The sequence below is a fragment of the Symsagittifera roscoffensis genome, chromosome 9 (assembly GCF_963678635.1).
Source record: "Symsagittifera roscoffensis chromosome 9, txSymRosc1.1, whole genome shotgun sequence".
Lineage (NCBI taxonomy): Eukaryota > Metazoa > Xenacoelomorpha > Acoela > Convolutidae > Symsagittifera > Symsagittifera roscoffensis.
In genome coordinates, this window is record NC_087070.1 from 54,450,271 (window position 1) to 54,472,711 (window position 22,441).

At 35.5% G+C, this 22,441-nt stretch overlaps 2 protein-coding genes across 3 annotated transcripts in view; both read left to right on the top strand.

Annotated features, from left to right (window-relative positions):
- Positions 1-1,243, top strand: part of LOC134853847 (dihydrolipoyl dehydrogenase, mitochondrial-like) — a 138,288-nt gene extending 137,045 nt beyond the window's left edge. For both annotated transcript variants that reach the window (XM_063869790.1, XM_063869791.1), the window contains exon 6: positions 632-1,243. In XM_063869790.1, coding sequence (XP_063725860.1) covers positions 632-844 — 213 coding nt within the window. In that variant the 3' untranslated portion in view covers positions 845-1,243. The remainder of the gene's footprint in view (positions 1-631) is intronic.
- Positions 1,244-8,693: 7,450 nt separating this feature from the next.
- The window catches only part of LOC134854300 (huntingtin-interacting protein K-like), a 318,593-nt gene continuing 304,845 nt past the window's right edge, over positions 8,694-22,441 (top strand). Inside the window, exon 1 of the mRNA XM_063870499.1 lies at positions 8,694-8,715. The gene's annotated coding sequence lies outside the window, so the exon portion shown is untranslated. The remainder of the gene's footprint in view (positions 8,716-22,441) is intronic.

Below are 22,441 nucleotides of genomic sequence, written 5' to 3' on the forward strand. Positions count from 1 at the left end.
TAACGATTATAATGAAACTATACGAACGCGTAAAAATTTAGTAAGTTATGCATAAACGACTACAATTGTCTTCAAAAAGTAAATCAAAAAGTTTTCTCAAAAGTTTTCCTTTTTTTTGCATTAAAAATTTTATTTTCGAAATTTTTCTGCCAGAAAAACGGCTAATTAAGCTTCCAAAACGATTTTTCTTTTGCTAGTTTTATACCTACGTTTTTTTTTACCTAAATTGCTAATTTTTATATATAACGAACGTTACTCGATCGCTTTACTCGCTTGAAATTAATTTGACTAAAACAAAAAATGTAAACCAGTTTTTCTTGACACTGGGACAATTTTTTGAATTTTTTTGCTGCCATTCGAATCACGACTGAAAGGCCCATTCCGATTATGATTTGTGGTACCTGATTTTGCGTGGAAAACAAAAAAAGTTTTTTAAAAAGCTAAAACACACCCGAATACAAAATTCCTCTCCGCTTTCAGTGGTCGGAACAAAGCTTGTTTAAAGTCATGATTTTACAATACGTTTGTTGAAACGTGAATTCATTACCGTAAAGTTCATTTGAAAATGAACTTAGCTGTGGTGGCTTAGCCAAGTCACTAATTGAGCTCACTTTTGTTCTTCTCATTCTAGGTATTGGGCGATAAGAAAACGGATCGACTGCTAGGCTGTTACATTGTGGGCCCTGGTGCTGGTGAATTAATAAACGAAGTGGCTCTAGCAATCGAGTATGGCGCCTCTTGTGAGGATGTGGCTAGAGTGTGCCATGCGCATCCAACGATGTCAGAAGCTGTGCGAGAAGCTCACCTTGCAGCCTTCTGTGGCAAGGCCATCAATATGGCTTAAGTCTGCGGCTGTTTTAGGCTGGTATTTGAAACTGACTCCAATGGCTCCTAATCCCCCCACCCCCTCGCCCATATCATTCCAATACTTTTTCTGTCCAACTAAAACGCTATTAATGACATTTTTGAATCATTTTAATGATTTACGTACTTATAGTTTGTATCCTATGTTAGCAGCGCTTTTAAAGAGAAACCATTCAAAGAAAACTGCAGAAAATTGGAAGATAAAATCAATTAGAGGGGGGTTGGAAATAGCCTAGAATGGGGATTTTAGAGTTGTGTACTATAGATGCGAAGTGTTGAAAACTAAACAGCTTAAAACTGTTGATGAATTATTGAGATTTACTTTAACGTAACTAATTAATGAATTAATTGACTGGTCAATTAACGTATTTAAACACAATAGCCATATGTTGATATTCAAAATTTGCAACGGTTCAAAAGTGAGCTACTAAAAGCGTTGCAGTTTATTGCAGTTCATGGTAAACGTACGCAATTTAAATGCGGTTATTTTTGATCTTTTCTAATCTTTTGTGACAGTGAGGAGTGGTTGACTTTGTATTTCTATTTTTTCTTTTCGCGCAAAGCAGTTACCCTCAATATACGCGAGGTGGGGTCAAAATATTAATTGCAATTAATGTCATCCATTATTCGTCGTTATAAAAACCACTATTTTCTTACACTTGCGAAGCGAGTGTATTATTGCAAACCTTCTTTTTTTTCCAACCTAAGTCGCAAATATTGGTGCCACTTTTGTCACCTTTACAACTTTTTCATGGAAAAAAAGTGATTTGTTTCAAATATAAACAATAATAAAAACTCGATTTCAGAAATTTTTTAACTCAATATAGCTCGCAAGTTTTTGAAATGCATATTTTATAAATAATGTGGCTTGATGCCTTGCGATTTGTTATATGCAAAGTTAGTGTGGATGCCTTCAGTTTGTTATATTCCAAATTATTACTTGCAAAATTGAGTCTATTTGTATTTGGTGCCCTAAAATTTTGTCATCAACTTGCATTTTAAAAACCAGCAACTAAATACAGTGTAAGGGCGTAACAATTAATGCCTCAAGGGGAAGCAAGGCCCAAACAAAACCTTTAATTTTTGTTGTGTTGACTTCTTGGCAATTGTTTTATTTTTCGAGCTCTCACAAAATCTCAGAATGACTCGATTTTGCCACAATTTTCGGATAATTGCTTAAAAAAAATCGAAATGTTCGGTTCTAAACTCAATTTTGCTGTTCCAAACTTTTCAAATTTTTGCGAAGTGGCACTAGAAGAGTTTTTACGCTTGCGATTAGCAAGTGTTATCAAATCGTAATAAAGACTTTTTTCGGGTTAACAACTTGTTTCACTTGAATCATTTGTATGTTGTTTCATAATAATAGCAATTTTTTTTGCGTCTCTGGCACACTTGGTCTGGATATAACGAATATGCCTAAGACGGCAAAGTCTCTAGGTTCGAATCTGACAGGACTTGTTTTTTTTTCAAAAGTGAAATATTCTGTTGCAAAAAATTGTCAGCTTTTTATTTGTCTACTACTGTATTGTCGGCTTAGCCATCTTTGAAATGGTTTTTTTTGTTGTTGTATCGCAAGTTACATTGTTTTTGCCTTAGGTGTTTTGATTTTTTTTCTGCCGTTTGTGTTTTCTTAATTTTTTTTATCGCTCAAAACTTTTTTGCCTAAATGATTTCGGCTTATATTTTATCGGCTTAGTGTCTTAGTTTTGAGAAGAAGATTGAAATAAAAACATAATTTCTATGCGGCCCCCTAGATTGCACAAAATGCTTAAAATTTTAAAAGAAAATTATTTATTTCGGCTTGATAGCTTTCGTCTTATTTTCAAAAGATTAATATGCTCATAATGTTTCTATCATATGACGAGTAAATAAAATTTTATGTGTGTGTGTGTTTTGAGGGCGAGGGGGACGTTTATAAGTCTTCAGCATTCAGATTTTTGTTGGTTTTTCACGGTGCCATTTTCATTGGCATTTTTCACAACTAGCCCAATTTATTCTGAAAGATGTAGTTTGTTCGATATTTTTCCAAGTTAGCGTATTTCTTATTTTGTATCGCAAGTGGTGCGAAGCTCAGCTTCGCCTCTGTGTATAAAAATGGTTGCCGACGGCTTCAAAGACTATGGTGGAAGACAAGTCACAGGGAACTAGTAAAATGGAATCTTTACCGACTAGCCACCAGTAAAAGCATTGCCAGATGGAGCTGCCAAGAAAGTCAAACAACCCATAAAAGCATAGGGCAGATAATATTTTTGTATTTCATGGCATTTTAATGACAATGAACTCGAATCGTAAATTGAGGAGTTCAAACGAACATCAATAGTCCAAAAAAGAAAAAGGTTTGTTCCTAACAAGAGAGAGGGGATGACAAAAGAACTCAACCATGTTTAAGCTAATAGTTAAAACTTTAGAGAATTAACTAACGCACTTAACTGGTTTTTTGAGTTTGAACTAATTATGGACTTACTTTTTTCTAACTTGTTTTTGTCTCTTGATTATCAGTTTGAGTTTGATTAACTGTTCTCATAATTTTATTCATAAATTTGTTGCCATTTTAATGGAATCATTTTTGTTCACAAAAATTTTGACATGTGAACAGACTAGATGGTATTTTTTATGATAAATCACAATTTTATGCATATGTTACTGAACTTCTATCAATAATTACAACCTTTAAATTCGATGAATATCAATGCAAAATGTTAATCACGTCGAACTCAAAATAACGTTTCTTGATAGTCCTAATGTGCGTCGCATCGATACAAAAGATTAAATTCTGCCACAATTTTGGAATGGCCCAATATACTAACTTTTTTTCAGAAAACTTAAACCAGTCATATTTTAATGGTAATCAATAGTTTAGTTTGGCGCAGAAGTAAAGTAGCCTTGAAAATATTTTATGCGTCAATCAGCCAAAATTAATCGCCTTTCTAAAATTTTCATCCAGTCTTTAGGTTTGTACTTTCATAGTCGAGCGAAAGAGAATTGTCGAGACAGGTTTTGATCGAACGCAAACTCGAAACATGCCTAGAGCCCGGTAGAAATATTTCATCATTAATTCAAGCACGGCTGACAAATACCTCGAGCACACGAAGATATCAAAGTTCGGTTGAGCATGGTCGAACCATACCTGGAGCACGGTAGAAACATACCTGGAGCACGGTAGAAATATTTCATCATTCATTCAAGCACGGCTGACAAATACCTCGAGCACACGAAGATATCAAAGTTCGGTTGAGCATGGTCGAACCATACCTGGAGCACGGTAGAAACATACCTGGAGCACGGTAGAAATATTTCATCATTCATTCAAGCACGGCTGACAAATACCTCGAGCACACGAAGATATCAAAGTTCGGTTGAGCATGGTCGAACCATACCTGGAGCACGGTAGAAACATACCTGGAGCACGGTAGAAATATTTCATCATTCATTCAAGCACGGCTGACAAATACCTCGAGCACACGAAGATATCAAAGTTCGGTTGAGCATGGTCGAACCATACCTGGAGCACGGTAGAAACATACCTGGAGCACGGTAGAAATATTTCATCATTCATTCAAGCACGGCTGACAAATACCTCGAGCACACGAAGATATCAAAGTTCGGTTGAGCATGGTCGAACCATACCTGGAGCACGGTAGAAACATACCTGGAGCACGGTAGAAATATTTCATCATTCATTCAAGCACGGCTGACAAATACCTCGAGCACACGAAGATATCAAAGTTCGGTTGAGCATGGTCGAACCATACCTGGAGCACGGTAGAAACATACCTGGAGCACGGTAGAAATATTTCATCATTCATTCAAGCACGGCTGACAAATACCTCGAGCACACGAAGATATCAAAGTTCGGTTGAGCATGGTCGAACCATACCTGGAGCACGGTAGAAACATACCTGGAGCACGGTAGAAATATTTCATCATTCATTCAAGCACGGCTGACAAATACCTCGAGCACACGAAGATATCAAAGTTCGGTTGAGCATGGTCGAACCATACCTGGAGCACGGTAGAAACATACCTGGAGCACGGTAGAAATATTTCATCATTCATTCAAGCACGGCTGACAAATACCTCGAGCACACGAAGATATCAAAGTTCGGTTGAGCATATTCGAACCATACCTGGAGCACGGTAGAAACATACCTGGAGCACGGTAGAAATATTTCATCATTCATTCAAGCACGGCTGACAAATACCTCGAGCACACGAAGATATCAAAGTTCGGTTGAGCATGGTCGAACCATACCTGGAGCACGGTAGAAACATACCTGGAGCACGGTAGAAATATTTCATCATTCATTCAAGCACGGCTGACAAATACCTCGAGCACACGAAGATATCAAAGTTCGGTTGAGCATGGTCGAACCATACCTGGAGCACGGTAGAAACATACCTGGAGCACGGTAGAAATATTTCATCATTCATTCAAGCACGGCTGACAAATACCTCGAGCACACGAAGATATCAAAGTTCGGTTGAGCATGGTCGAACCATACCTGGAGCACGGTAGAAACATACCTGGAGCACGGTAGAAATATTTCATCATTCATTCAAGCACGGCTGACAAATACCTCGAGCACACGAAGATATCAAAGTTCGGTTGAGCATGGTCGAACCATACCTGGAGCACGGTAGAAACATACCTGGAGCACGGTAGAAATATTTCATCATTCATTCAAGCACGGCTGACAAATACCTCGAGCACACGAAGATATCAAAGTTCGGTTGAGCATGGTCGAACCATACCTGGAGCACGGTAGAAACATACCTGGAGCACGGTAGAAATATTTCATCATTCATTCAAGCACGGCTGACAAATACCTCGAGCACACGAAGATATCAAAGTTCGGTTGAGCATGGTCGAACCATACCTGGAGCACGGTAGAAACATACCTGGAGCACGGTAGAAATATTTCATCATTCATTCAAGCACGGCTGACAAATACCTCGAGCACACGAAGATATCAAAGTTCGGTTGAGCATGGTCGAACCATACCTGGAGCACGGTAGAAACATACCTGGAGCACGGTAGAAATATTTCATCATTCATTCAAGCACGGCTGACAAATACCTCGAGCACACGAAGATATCAAAGTTCGGTTGAGCATGGTCGAACCATACCTGGAGCACGGTAGAAACATACCTGGAGCACGGTAGAAATATTTCATCATTCATTCAAGCACGGCTGACAAATACCTCGAGCACACGAAGATATCAAAGTTCGGTTGAGCATGGTCGAACCATACCTGGAGCACGGTAGAAACATACCTGGAGCACGGTAGAAATATTTCATCATTCATTCAAGCACGGCTGACAAATACCTCGAGCACACGAAGATATCAAAGTTCGGTTGAGCATGGTCGAACCATACCTGGAGCACGGTAGAAACATACCTGGAGCACGGTAGAAATATTTCATCATTCATTCAAGCACGGCTGACAAATACCTCGAGCACACGAAGATATCTAAGTTCGGTTGAGCATGGTCGAACCATACCTGGAGCACGGTAGAAACATACCTGGAGCACGGTAGAAATATTTCATCATTCATTCAAGCACGGCTGACAAATACCTCGAGCACACGAAGATATCAAAGTTCGGTTGAGCATGGTCGAACCATACCTGGAGCACGGTAGAAACATACCTGGAGCACGGTAGAAATATTTCATCATTCATTCAAGCACGGCTGACAAATACCTCGAGCACACGAAGATATCAAAGTTCGGTTGAGCATGGTCGAACCATACCTGGAGCACGGTAGAAACATACCTGGAGCACGGTAGAAATATTTCATCATTCATTCAAGCACGGCTGACAAATACCTCGAGCACACGAAGATATCAAAGTTCGGTTGAGCATGGTCGAACCATACCTGGAGCACGGTAGAAACATACCTGGAGCACGGTAGAAATATTTCATCATTCATTCAAGCACGGCTGACAAATACCTCGAGCACACGAAGATATCAAAGTTCGGTTGAGCATGGTCGAACCATACCTGGAGCACGGTAGAAACATACCTGGAGCACGGTAGAAATATTTCATCATTCATTCAAGCACGGCTGACAAATACCTCGAGCACACGAAGATATCATAGTTCGGTTGAGCATGGTCGAACCATACCTGGAGCACGGTAGAAACATACCTGGAGCACGGTAGAAATATTTCATCATTCATTCAAGCACGGCTGACAAATACCTCGAGCACACGAAGATATCAAAGTTCGGTTGAGCATGGTCGAACCATACCTGGAGCACGGTAGAAACATACCTGGAGCACGGTAGAAATATTTCATCATTCATTCAAGCACGGCTGACAAATACCTCGAGCACACGAAGATATCAAAGTTCGGTTGAGCATGGTCGAACCATACCTGGAGCACGGTAGAAACATACCTGGAGCACGGTAGAAATATTTCATCATTCATTCAAGCACGGCTGACAAATACCTCGAGCACACGAAGATATCAAAGTTCGGTTGAGCATGGTCGAACCATACCTGGAGCACGGTAGAAACATACCTGGAGCACGGTAGAAATATTTCATCATTCATTCAAGCACGGCTGACAAATACCTCGAGCACACGAAGATATCAAAGTTCGGTTGAGCATGGTCGAACCATACCTGGAGCACGGTAGAAACATACCGCTAGCGCCGCAAGTCGAAAACGATTTATGAAAATGTTCTACAAATTTTAAGTTGATTTAACGTTTTCGACGCAATTTTTTGAAAAAAAAAGAAAATTCAAATTTGGAAAAACTTGCATCGAAAAAATCTTAATTGTTTCTAATTTTATTCTGATTTGAAAATCGCTCTTTCACTCAAAAGCATGAATTATTATTTTGAATTTTTGACTCAAAATGTTTATTCTCATTATTATCATGTTTTATTGAAATTCAACACACCTTCAATCTTACTCAAGATGGGCAAAAATTATCTTGCTTTCCGCCCTGACAAAAAGGGTTGAGATCCCTTTTAGTGTCAAAAATCACCTAGCTGAAAATGAAATCGATTTAAGCATAAAAAATATGAAGATTAAACATGGGTAGATAGAGTTGGATCAATTTTATATCAAATTAAATGAACCGTTTCTCAAATCGATTTTTTGGTGTTTAAAAAGCTTCATTTTTGCAATTTTTGGAATGGATAGAAATCTATTGAAAAATTGTCATTTTTCTTTCTTCCTTAAAAATCCTTTAATACAGATTTTTTTTAAGGTTTTTTATCTTGCCGAGTTTTTCATCTAGTCACTTAATACGGGTTACTCGGTGAAAGCAAGTGTCTTGAAAGCGGAATATAGTTTTTTTTCCTTAAACGACTTTTCTTACACGTTTTCAATTGAAAATGATTTTGCTTTTATATCCTCAAGGCAACTTGAAGGCTCGGTTTACTTGGACTGGAGGTATTACAACTGACTTTGCACCCTATGGTCTGGGTTTTGAGGGCCGGCCGGTCCTCGTTTGATAACAGTCTGAAATTGAAATTTTTGTCGGCTTAGTTGTCACACTTTGATTGTTTTTGCAGTGTACGCAGTTTTCATTGTAGTATCAAGTGTCGTTAATAACTTTGTGTTCATTTTAGTCTTAAGTTAATTTTTAATAACTATCCCTGACTGATATTTTGCGAACTATATGTTTACATATATGCGTATTAATACGCGCATTTCGCGTATTAAATAGATAATAAGGCTTCAGAAGAATTACACGACTTATTAACTGGAATATTGAAATCCCCAATAATGTAACACCATTTGTATTGTAGCGCATAATGTGTAACAAGATCAACCAATTCATTTAGGAAAATTGAACATGAAGAATTAGCCTAATTGTTGTGATAAACTTATTAAATAGTTTCATATAAAAATGGAAATGATCGGGAATGGCAATGGTCATTCCCATAAATGTTCTTGCTGCGAATCAACAATTGCTGACAATGATGATGTGCTATCCTGTGATATGTGTCGATCACGATGCATCAAGGGAGCCTGTATTGGATTAACCTCTGCAGCTGTGACATGTGGTTCAATTCAGTGGAGGTGCCCTGACTGCTCTAAGATAAGTACACTGTCCATTTTCGAGCAAATTTTGTTAAAGATGAACAAAATTGATAAACTTGAAAAAGACGTAGAGAGCCTGAAATCGCAAAACTTTACTTCGAAACCAGAGACGTTTGCAAATGTAGCGAAATTGAACAAAAATTGTCCAAGTGGCATTATAAACCCTTTCCGAAGGAACCAACGAACTGATAGTACTTCGTCTCAAGTATCTGTTACACGTACTGAGAAACGACGGCGGACTTCGCCTGTGAAGGTACCGGTTCTTGTTGGCACATCGGCTGCATCTACAAGCATTAAAGGTGTGAAACCTTCGGAGCGGGAGGAAAGAAGGCATTATTTCCTTAGCCGAGTTTCTTCTATTGTTGACACGACCATGCTTAACGATTACTGCAAAAAAAAGAACCTTACTCTTCTTGGTTGCCGCGGTGAGCTGCCTTCAAAAAGGGCAGATATGAAATCTTTCCATGTAGTCATTCCAGTGAATGAAAGTATCGTAGCCGAGAAAACAGAGACTTGGCCTGAGAATATTATAGTACGTCGTTATTTCCTGAACGAAGAAGCCAGAACTTGAAACCAGAGACGAGTATTCATGTTTGTGCACTGTGGAATGCTCGATCGATATGTAATAAGACGGATTCAATTTATTCGTACCTACTTGCAAATGAAGTCACTTTTCTTGCAATTACTGAAACTTGGTTATCTGAAGATAGCTTATTTTACGTAAATCTTGCGAAGCCTTGTAATTATAACTACATTGGTAACAATCGTCCCACTCGGGGTGGGGACATTGGAATTTTCTATCTCAACACTTTCCGAATTAAGCTAATTGAGGAGTCAGTTAGTGATATTTGGGATTTCTTGGTCGCTGAACTTACACTTACAGACATGAATGTATGCATCTTTGTTTTATATCGCTGCCCTAATTCTTCATGTTCAATTTTCCTAACTGAATTGGTTGATCTTGTTACACATTATGTGCAACAATACAAATGGTGTTACATTATTGGGGATTTCCGTATTCCAGTTAATAAGTCGTGTAATTCTTCTAAAGCCTTGTTATCTAGTATTGAGGAAATGGGTTTTTATCGATACAGTTCTGGCCCCACTCACGTTGGTGGCAATGAACTAGATTTGATATTCTTCAACCATAGGGTTACAAATTTTGTCGCACTCGACAGAACACTAGCTTCAGACCATTACTGTGTTACATTGATTATTAATTCTTCTGCAGTGACTATTGCACCCTCCAACGTCAATTTAAAAGTGAAATGGCTTTGGGATCAAGCTGATCGTGTTTCCATTTTTAATTCTATTTTAACTGAGACTTCTGCAATTGCTAAGTCTGATTTTATTTTACAATCAAACTGTCCTTTCAATGATTGTTAACTCGTTATTTAATACCTTTCATGATGCATCCGTCCTGAAAAGAAGTGAAATTGCAACTGTTAAAAAGAAGATCAGTCGTGATGGTAAACACCGTTACTACGATGCCGAATGCGAAAGGGAAAAAAGGAAAAAACTAAAGTTGGAACGCAACGTTAGGAAACATGACACCCCGGAAAACCGTGAAGCGTACCGAGCACAAGTCGCTTACTACAGATCTGTACTTTCGATAAAACGTAATGATTTCTATACTCTCAATTTTTCTTCTAAGAGCTCGAAAATGATTTTTTATTGCCTTAATGAACTGATGATTCACAAGAATGATACACTTCCTGTGAACTCATCTACTTTCGACCTAGCAAACAGGTTCAACATTTTCTTTAAGAAAAAGGTAAACGACATAGTTGATGAACTGCCTAAAACTAATAGTAGCCTGGATTGCACGTCAAATGATCTAGTCGTATGGTGTGAGTTCGCTAGTATTTTTCCAATAGATCTACTCGACGTATTAGATGATTTACGGACCTCAGAGTCACCTGTGGACATTATTCCTACTCGGTTCTTAAAAGGTTTTATTGCCGAGAATATACAATTTTTTACAGATCTTTTTATTTGCATTCTGTTATCTGGCGTTTTTCCTGATGTTTTTAAACAAGGAGTCATCAGACCACTTCTAAAACATGGCTTAAACCAAGAAACTATGTCAAGTTATCGCCCGATTACTTATTTGTCAGCATTGTCAAAAATTACTGAAAAGCTTGTACTTTCACAGATGAGTGAACATTTAACCTCAAATCGGCTTTGGCCTCAATTTCAGTCGGCTTACCGTAAAGGTTATTCAACAGAGAGTGGTCTCTTGCTCTGTTCTCATTATATATTTTCTAAAATTGATTCGGAAAAGTGTTTTTACGTTGTTCAAATGGATTTTTCTGCTGCGTTTGATACAATTGACCATTCATTGTTATTAAAGATTCTTGAAAACAAAATTGGTATTGCTCACACAGTTAAACAATTCTTTGAAACTTATCTCAGTAACCGCTTTGTACAAGTTTTGGTAAATAGTAGTCTGTCAGACAAAATTAAGGTCGAAACTGGAGTCCGACAAGGCTCTGTTTTGGGGCCGATTTTATTCATCCTTTATTTACAACCTCTTCTTGATTACCTTATTGATAGCAACATTGCGTACCACTTTTATGCCGATGATTCTCAACTGTTTTTGGAGATTAATCTCATGCAAAATAACCACAAACTAGAAAACATTGAAAAATTATGCTCCCAATTGCACTTAAGTCTTAATAAAAACGATGGAAAAACAGAAGTAGTGTTTTTCGGTAGACAACTGCATCACGATTATTTAAAGCCATTGAAAATTTTTAATAAAGAAAAAGTTCCTAAATGCTTTACCAAACTTTTGGGTTTACCTTGATTAGAACATGTCATTTGAGAAGCAAATAAACCATTGTTGCAAGTTATGTTATCTAGAATTGCGTAAATTATATTCCATTCGACGTTTTCTGACTTTAGACCAAAGAAAAATGTTTGTTACTAGCTTTATTCTGTCAAGGCTTGACTATTGCAATGCGTTATATATGAAAGTGAAAAAAATTTTACTTATTAAACTACAGAAACTTCAAAACGCTGCCGCCAGGTTTGTTTTAGGTGCTACGAGGAGAACAGCATCAACAAACGAGTTACTGAAGAAATTGCACTGGCTTCCAGTTTACCGAAGAATTAGGTTCAAAATATGCTGCTTCATGTTTCGCGTGTTTCACAATTGGAACTGTGCCGATTATTTATACAATCTTTTCAAAAAGAATTCTGCTTCTGTCAACCCTTCGCGCAGACAAAAGTTTATCCTTCCGAAATGCAGAACAGAATTTACCAAATGAGCATTGCCTACCAAGGAGCTGTTATTTGGAACTCACTGCCTGTTCTCTTAACAGATATTATTGATTTTACGCTGTTTAAACGAACCCTGAAAACTGTTTTATTCTGTGAGGCTTTGTGAGCCTTCTACCACTCTTGTGTTCAAGAAAGAGTGGTAAAGCCAATCATCATCATCATCATCATATATTTTCCGTTCTGCTTTTTCGCTTGGAAGTTCTTTTCGGCCGAATTGGTTTCCATAGTGTAAATTTGTCCATAAAGTGAATTTAATTGTTACATCGGCTTAAGGATAAAAACGATTAATTTTGTTTCGAACAAATCAGGTCGGTTGGTAGCAAAAAAAGTTCAAACTTTTTGCTTGTTCAAAAATTCTTTTATGACAACACTTTCCTTCCAAATTTTTTGTTTTCGGATCAATTGGCGTCTAAACGCGTGTTGTCGGCCTAGTGAGTTTTTGGATAAAACTAAAAGTTTGTCTACTGTTAGTGGTTGTATTTCTTGTCTGTTTTTCTGAGGTTGAAGTTTTCGTATTTCTAAATTTGTTGATTTTCAAGTTTTTTTTAGTTTCGCATTAATGTAACTGTTCATTTCTTTCAAGTTCTTTCGAGTGATGCGAAGATCTGCTTTGCCTCTTCGTAAAGTATGCTGTTCATTTAATTTTGTCTGCTAATGTTTGACCTGAAAACTATAAGAATGGTGTTTTGATTGTTTTTGCTGATTCGCTCCAGAAAATTGTTCTTAAAATGTTGAATTCAAAAATGACATTCGAAAACTTCAAATGCTTGTTGTTTTTTTACCGCGGGCTCACTTAGCTTGAAAGACTTTAATATGTTTTTCGTGAAATTAAGTTTTTGCGGAAAACAAATCTCCTCAAGTGGCAGTCGACCACTGTAACATTGATGGATAATTGTACGTACAATTTTTTTTTGCTTAAATTGTGGAGAAAAAAAGAATTAAACGAAAATTGAATAAGACTACAAAATGGATTAATTCAAGACCACGAAAAATTGGTTAAATCAATTTTGTAGAAGGTTTCATGATTTTCAAGCGATTTAAATGGATTTCTTAGAAAATAAGGATTAACTTTTTCAAGAAAAAAATCGTTTAAATTCATTCTCAGTGATAAACGTAAGATAATGGGCTTCATATTATTGACTTTCACACAGTACATTATTTCTAAAACTTTAAATATTTTTGTTCAATATTTATGGGTCTAGGACAACAAGCCGACGGGACTTCAAGCCGAAGGGACTTCAGGCCGAAAATTAAACTTTACAAGCACCTCAAATCATTATTTTTTCATCTGTAAAACGTTGCGTGTCAAAATCATAGGCTATTTTACTCCATAATAAGCGTTATTTATGACAATGAATCACTTGGGATTGGCATCCGTTAATAATATCAGCCGGTTTTTGAAATGCATAAAAATAGACTATAAGAAAATTACCTTCAACCGTGTTTTATTTTTCAACTTTCCTAAACATCATTTGGAGGCTTAAATTTAATGAAAACGCTAATATTTACCGAATAAAGATAATGAAATTGAGAAATTATTCGAAAAAATTTTCAAATTAATCATATTTCATGACTTGGAGAGAAAATTTTCGGCTTGAAGTCCCTAATTTTACGATTCGGCTTGAAGTCCCGTCGGCTTGATGTCCGGCACCCAATACTTATTCGTAGCAAATTCGGTGATTTGCTTCGGTTGAACTTCGCTTGAAACAAAGTAATCACTCTCTGTATCTAAAGCTGCAATTGAATTGATCTTCCTATTTCTATATTGACATGAAAGTTTTGAGTTGAAGATTTAGTTTAAGCTCGACATGAAGGATTACGTCTCAAATGGCATAATTCCCAAATGGCATAAATTTCATGCAACAGGTGCTTTGGAAAAATCGAGAACAAATTTTTTCGTGAACAATGTGAAAAAATTAGTCAAATTGTCAATTCAAATGTTGATTGACATTTTATCGTGAAAAACTTGTAGAACTTTTTATCAAAAGCAAGAAGCATAAGCTTGCGATTATTAATAAGCTTCTTGTGGTCAATTTTTTACGACAAATCTGTTTCTTAAATTTGTTTGGAAGCAATTAGTTCCAAATCTTGTTTACATGCTTTCGTTCCTGACAAAATGATAGAAATAGAAATTGATAGAAAACGTTTAAATTACAATGAAAACTTGAAATTTATGCCATTTGGGAAAAGTTTCCATTTTTATGCCATTTGGGAATTATGCCATTTGGGAAGTTACCGACATGAAGTAATACGACATGAAGAGCGCTTCCTCTTGCTTTTTGAAATTTCTTCTTCCTTTTCCAGTCTTGCATATTTCCTGAAAAAAACCGCAGATAAAATTATCACGCCTTTGGTATATTGATCACGACTTATGTATGAACAATTGTTAAAACTTTCTTTCATACTGGCAGGCAATGAATGTTTCCAAATTTTTCTGAGATGTTCATGGAGGAATCTTCTATTTAATACCCTTATATGTTTAGCAACTGCTGTTAAGAAAAACTGTGTAAAAAAATCCATTTAAATCAAGCATAGATTTTTTGGGTTCTGATAATTTTTTCTAAATTTGTCGTAAATACTCAAACACAGACCGGGTTGACAAAAACGCTTGTCTTACAATTCCATACTCTGGAAAATATGTCCATCTTGCAATTCCAAACAATTTCGTGTAGAAAAAAAATTGAATGAAAATCACAATACAATTTACTGATCCATATTTTCCAATTTATGGAATTGTATGACCAGCATTTTTCCATGTAACTTTGGTGTGTTCGCTTTATAATTGTGTCTCGCCCTCAACTAAATGTTTTTTTTTTCAAATGAGCTAAAATCAACAAGTTAAAAGGGCGTTGAAATTGCAGTTTAAACTACGCATTGCAATATGGTAAGCCAAAAAATAATCGAATTTCACTCAAAGTTATAGCAGAAGTTTTATAGTTCAAAAAATTCAGAGGTTGAAAATCAACCTATTTTTTGAACGGATTTAGGTTATATGCTATTATCTTAAACTGAAAAGTACAAATTCTGCCATCTGAGGGAACATTCATTGAGACTTTTAATTCGTTTATGTAAAAAGTTGTACGTGGACTACGTTATTTGTAAAAATTTGGAAAACGTTTTTTTTTGTTCATAACATGGCATAGCAAATAAAATGAATACCAAAAAACTAAACACATTTCTCTCAGTCTTGGAATCTTTTCTCTAATTTTTCAGGTTTTTATTTACACTTTTACTAATACAAGTACTCCCTTGACCTGTTAAAGAAGTGGGGATGTATGGCATATGGCATAGTAACGTGGAAGAGACATGACAAATATTTTTTTGCAAAGTTTTTGCATCAGTTTCAGAACTATAAAGAAAACGGAATATATGCGATTAAAATGGGTCAGAACTACGCTTACGATTAGCAAGAGTTATTAATTCGGAATGTAGACATTTTTCGGGACGGGACCTTCTGTTTAAAACTAGAAAATTCTCGTTTTTTTGGACTATTGTCTGTCTATTTTTTGTCGGCTTACATTCCGCGTTACGACGTCTCTCTTTTCATAGATTTAGTTTTACTTACACTTGCGAGAGCAAGTGTCTTGTAATCGGGAACTAAACTTTTTTCCCGTGAACAATGTTTTGACAAGAAATTGATTTTACATTATTATTCAACCCTCACCTCCCAGTTGGCCTGGAGGTAATGTAGTTGCTTTTGCAGCCTAAGGTCTTAGTTGTCACATCACGGATTTTTCTTGTACACTAATCAAGTATCATGGTAGTTGATCATCGTAGTTTCAGGGGGACTAAACTTTTTTATGAAATCAATTTGTTCGGCTGAATTGGTGTTTGGTCAAAGATTGTCGGTTTTGCTTCCGCTTCGTTATTTTTGATCCGTAGCTAATTTAAAAATCAAATGTCTTGCTTGGCATGTTAAACGTTGAGTTTTTTTGGGTAGTTTTCTTATTTTATTTTGAAACGCTTCATTACGGGGCCAAACTGTATTTTGTAAATTGTAAGCGGATTCCGCAATAAAACGCTCTCGTTGTTCTTTTCTTATTCTTTTTTTTATCGTTTCGACAAATTTCTTAACATGTTTAAAGACTTGTCTGTGGAATCCAGGAACATACGAACACCAATTGTGCGCCTATCCAGTACACAGTTTGGAATCGTAATGTTTCGGATATTTAATTGTTTTTTTTGCAATTTTCAAGTGTTTTTTCAAATTCTGCTATCCATTTTCATAAAAAGGTGCCAATGGAAAGACCGCTCACTCCTTTGATTTTTGTACTTTATCCCACTGTCTTCAAAAAAGTCTGTGGGGGAGATATTTGGCACAAAATTTTGGATTTTTTTTCGGTTTCTCAAATCTGAGATTTTGGCTTTAATCAAAATATTCGTTTTTGAGAAGCTCCCCTGCCTTGTTGACTACGCCCTAATTTTATTATACAAAAAATTATGGCCCTTGGAGACGTAAAATTTTGGATTTTGACCGTTTTTCTTAATTCTTTTTGACTTTTTTGAAAACTTCCTTCCCAAATCTAAGGTTTTGGGTTCAAACGAACTAAAATTTTGTGGGTAATTCTGCATGTTCGGCTAAGCCTTAAGTTTTGTACACAAAAAGATATGATTCTCGGAAAAGTCAAATATTTGGTTTATTGACCGCTTTTTGGAGACTTTTTGACTTTTCTCTCCCAGCCAATTTTTCTCTCCCAGCCAAACTACCCTGCCAATTTTTAGATTAAGTGTTTAATCGAGAAAACTTGTTTTCGAAATTTTCTCTTCTTAAGCGGCCACGACTTTTTTTGCAAAAAAATTTATTGATTTCGGAAAGTCAATTTTTTGGACTTTTGGCCATTTGTAGAAATTTTTGACTTTTCTTAGAAACGACTCTATCAAATATGAGATGAAGGGTTCCATCGAAAGACCAGATGCGAGAAGCTTTCCTACAGAAGCGGCTACTCCTTTCTTTTTTTTGTAAGAATATTGTTATATTCTTGAGAAGGTTCCAATTTCTCAAAAGTTTTTTTTTTCTTCTGACTTATTTTAGTTAAGAAACAACTAAGGTTTTGGGCAAAGTCCAATTTTCGAAAGAACCCATTTCATCCCGAATCAGTATAAAAAGTTCCAAAAAGATGAAACAGTTGTCTCCAGTTTTCCAGGTTTTGCTGGGACCCTAATTGACTGCGCTTCGCCTCTATGTGGAATTTTGAATCAAAAATAATCAATTGATATCCTTAGTTCTAACGTTTCAACAGAAACAAGAGAGGGATTAATATTCACATAATCAACTTCAACATGTTGAGATAGAAATCCCTCCGATCTTAACAGACTAATGAATTGTTAACCAATTGCTAAAGCTAAAGATAAACCTAATTGCTGAATTCAAACACGACCCACTATACCGTATTGAAAAATAAATGGGCAAAAATGTTAATTAATATGAAAAGTTTGAGTATTGAGTTTTTGAGTTCTCCTGTTTCATCATTTTTCCCCAGAGTTTGAATTTCTAATGATTTTTTTTGTTGACGAGGTGGTTGAAAACCGTTCTCCCACTGAGACGGCAAATGCTATCGATTTTTTCCTCAAAGAACTTGCCCGCTGTTGCGTAACTTTCCTTGAATAGCTCCATCTCGATTTTCCCGCGAGAACATACTTGCGTAAAAACCTATATAGACCCATTTTCTCAGGTAAGTTTATTTATAACAACTTAGAATGTTCCGTACCAACTTAGAATGTTCCGTAAAATAGCTGCTCTTACCTGATTTAGGAAAATCTAGTGTTGCAGTTTCTCTAAAAACCTGTAAAAAACTGAAAAAAAAACAGAACAAACTACTAATTTGGTGTATTTTAACCTATTTTAAGATGTTTTGGGTTAGGTTAAAAAGGATGATGATTTTTCCCATTAATTGAATTTTTACTTAGAACAAAATTCTTTGTTCGGCACGTTTACTTAGGTTCTAAAAATATTTTTAGTCCCCCAATTGAACCCAATTTTCTATTTGACCCCTTGGTCTGATACCAGATTTTTTGGTCCACACAGTCTGAAGCCTTATTCTTTAGTTCTACACGGTCTATATCCGGATGCTTTCAGTCCGCATTGTCTGAATCAGGATTACTTTGGTCCAGATGGTCTGAAACCAGACTCATTTGGTCTACACGGTCCTAAACCGGGTTGCTTCGGCCCATACGGTTTGAATCGGGTTTGAAAGTGGCTTGATTCGGTCCACACGGTCTAAAGCCAGATTCTTTTGGTCCACAAGGTCTGAAACCGTTTTTTTTGTTCATACGGTCTGAAACCGGATTCCCTTAGTCCACACAGTTTGAACATACCATATTCCACATTTTGATACCAATGATCTGAACATGCTAAATTTCGGTCCACACTGTCTGAACCTAAAATCACGACCTCGACCTGGGTCGTAAACCATTTTGATTCAGTTTTTGTCTTAGCCAATTTATTCTCGCCCAGCAATTAATTTATCCACTCTCACTCTAACTCATTTTTTTTAGATTAAGAGCAAGAGTAGATATTTTATATAATTCATTATATATCTTTTTAAAAGCTTTTTTAGGAGCGAGTGTGGATAAAAATAGTCACTGGAAGATAATATTAAATTTTCATTTTTTTTATCACTTGTTCTTTAATCAACTTTCTAGGAATTGTATCAAGACACAGCTGAAAGCAACTCTAAAATTTACTGCAAAGACAAAAATCCATGACTGGCAAAACGAATTGCTTAATGTTCGTTATGTTTGGAGATGGGTTATTTACTTTCATTTCACGTGAGCTCTCAAACATAAAACTTAATTGAAATCTTTATCATGAAATCTCCATATTTTGATTTCAAACAAATGATCTAAGTGAAACTTTTGCGTTTTGAAATGAAATAGCGCAAGCGTGGATAAATATAAACACTCGCCAATTTTTTTCACTCGCCAATTTTTTTAAGTTAAGTAATCAAGGTGAAAATCAAATTTAAAAAATCAAGTTCCTAGTAACATATTCGAGATGAGAATAAGACACTTACCTGCACGCCATTTTGCCTTGTGTCCCATAAATCTACTTTTTCAAACCACAAGCTTACTATTCTTTTTGTTTTCAGTTCTGATGTAATGAATCAATATAATTACAGACTATATACATATTTTATACATATTGATTAGATGTTTTTAAGATTGTGTCCCCGTTTTTTTGCCTATCAACAAAAAAGAGAAAAGTTTAAAGTATATAATCTATGCTTCTTAGTTAAATCATCATGATAATGTTTTAGCTGAAAAAACTAATACAATCATTAATACGTAAATACCTTGACGCAAAAAAGCATATTTTACAGATTATTAAGACATAGTACACAAATTGAGTTTTTTGTAGGTCATTTCTTGATTACATACAGAGTATCTTCAGATTGTATACGGGGTTATTAATAAAATTGATTATTTAGACACTAAAATTACATATTTTTGGCTAAAAAGAACACAATCAATCTGTATAGAGTCCATTAGCACTCCCAAGTTGGTTGTAAATAAGCGGACTCTAGACCCAATTTAATCTGTACACCGTTCTGATCAAAATCAATTTTTATCCATTTTTATTGTTGCGGGTGGTAAATTGTATCTATTTTTACATCAAAGGATGTGTTCACACTTTTTCAAAAACAGGAATGTGTACCTGCCCTAATTTTTACTTGCTTTTTCACCCGTAGCCTAAATATGTAATTACAGAACATCCCAAATTAAGGGAAGAAAGATAATAAACTCAATTTCCAAGCGTAATTATCAAGATTGCTTTCAACTTTGCTTTGATTTATTATCTCAAAATTTTAACGAATAAAAAGTCTAAAGGGCTACGAACGAGTTACTAGAAATTAATGAACATAAATCAAATCTTTTTTGCTGTGATAGCTTTTTTGGAAAACTCTTGTTATTTAATAGACTAGTTTTGTTGTTTTACAAGAAAATTATTCAAATAAGAAGATTAGTTTTGTCCGCACTTGCGCTTATTCAAAAAGTAAAAATCCTCAGACCGTTTTAGTAGTCGATATCAAAAAACGGCTATTCAATGATAAAGATTTCGAGTAGGTTCTCTCAAGAATTCTTACGAAGCGAAAACTTCTAAACCGGTCAATTTACAAAGTTTGAGAAGTTATAAATTCTGGTTCTAGTTTTTCACCGAAATTGTCTCGAATAATTGAAGCAGAAATATGCAGTCAACAAAAACGTTCAGTTTTTTATAAAACGATGAAAAATGCGGCTGCAATAACGAAATCGTTTTTGAAACAATTTATCCGGTCCACGAAAAATTTTCAAACAAGCGTTGAAAATGCAATGATGTTTTTTCAGGTTTTCAAAAAAATTAATTAAAATATGTTGAATCAGGCTATTAAGACGTTCATTAAGACAATTATGGTGCAATTATGAATATTTTTTTTACAATAAATTTAAGAAATGTCTATAGTTTTGTTTTGAATTATTTCAAAAGAATTTGAGGAGCGAATCGTACTTATTTGAGTTTTTGATAATTTGTTTTGTGTGAATAGCCACGTTTTTGTTATATTTTGATATAGTTTTTGGTTTCTTTCGTATGAGTTCTCGAAAAAATTAGTCAAAATCTCTGTCCTTTACTAGCCGCTTTTTAGTTTCAAAAGAAACTATTTGAAGACTTTTGATTTTTGAAATTAATTAATGCAAGTATTGATCGTTTTGATCTCTCGGCGACTTTTTATTAGAGAAATAAAAGTGCAAATTTATTAGTGCTCTTAAACTTTTAAAAGCTCAATCGAAAAAATACCTCCCTACCATTTTGCTTACAAATTTACTAATCAAGTCAGGAATATGCGAATACTTTGCTGCAGAAACAAAATATTATAAATTTTTCTTGGTAATTTTTCGTAAAGGCTGATCCTAGAAGCATTTGAAAAAAAATTTTCAAAAATACTTTAAGGGACCGCGAGAGGCCTTAGATTGAAAAAAGGGATCTCTTGCAACTTATGGTTTGTGGCAAGCAATTTTCCTCAAGTGACTTCACCTCCCGAAAACACTGACGTGTAGTTTTCTTCTTTACATAATTTTCGCTAAAATTGGGAACAAAAACAGTCTTAAAACTAACATTTGAAAGCTCAAAATTGGCCTTTTTACAATCACTTTTAACACAAGCTTTACACAAGTTATCTACAGACAATGAAATAGCTTGTTCTGATTCTTACACAGGTTTTTGTATAAAGATTATTTATTGATTAGCTTCTGATTATTTATAGGTCTTTTTTTTTACAAAAAAATGATTATTCAGACTCTAATATCCATATTCTCTTGATGAAAAAGAGTCCCTGTATCTGTATAGAATCGAATTTTGCTCATAAAGTAGTTGCAGATAATTCTGTACTATACTTACTTTAATCTGTAGATTTAGAATCGATTATTGTCACTGCGGGTAAGACATCGAAAAAAATGATATCGAATTTTACATCAAAAAATGTGTTCACACTTCTTCGAAAACAAGAATATGTACCTGCTGTAATTTGCTATTTCATTTTTACACTCAGCCTAAATATGTAATTACAGACGGGCCCAAAGAAACTAGAGATTAATGTTAAATGCGATTTCAACGAGTGTGAATACACAGCTGAAGTTGGAACGAACTGAAATTAAGCAGAGAAATAACCCAGCCGAAATATTACGTAGTTTGTGTTGAATGCTGCCTGAGTTTAGATCGCAGGTTTTGTACGAGCTAAGTAATTTTGATTAGATCAAATGGCTTTATGACTTTTTTCGTTTTGGTCAAACATCACGTGACAAGCCTAAGTTATAACTTTCTCCTCCTTTTTTATATGAGTTTGGACAAAAATTTTGCATATCCCAGTGCCACTGTATAAATGACACATCAATTACTTATTGAAAAACTTATCCAAAAACCAACACTGAATCGTCTCTGAACATTTTTTTTATATAACTTGGGTAATGGATTCAGTGATGATGATCTATGTTAGTTACAACCCGGGTGCTGTTTTTCTATTGTAGCTGGTTCATATATCACCATTTTGCAACATCTACTGCAAGAAGGCACTTTCAATTTTTGTTAATTTTAGCTCATTCATATTCCAAAAACTTCATCAAAATCTCAGGTGAAGTCAATTTTCACTTCTAAGACAACATGTATTGAAGTCTGTCTAAGACTGCTGCCGCAACACAATAGCGACGCATTATAAACAGTCATTCACATATTTCAGGGTTAACATTGCGCCCATTTTCAGT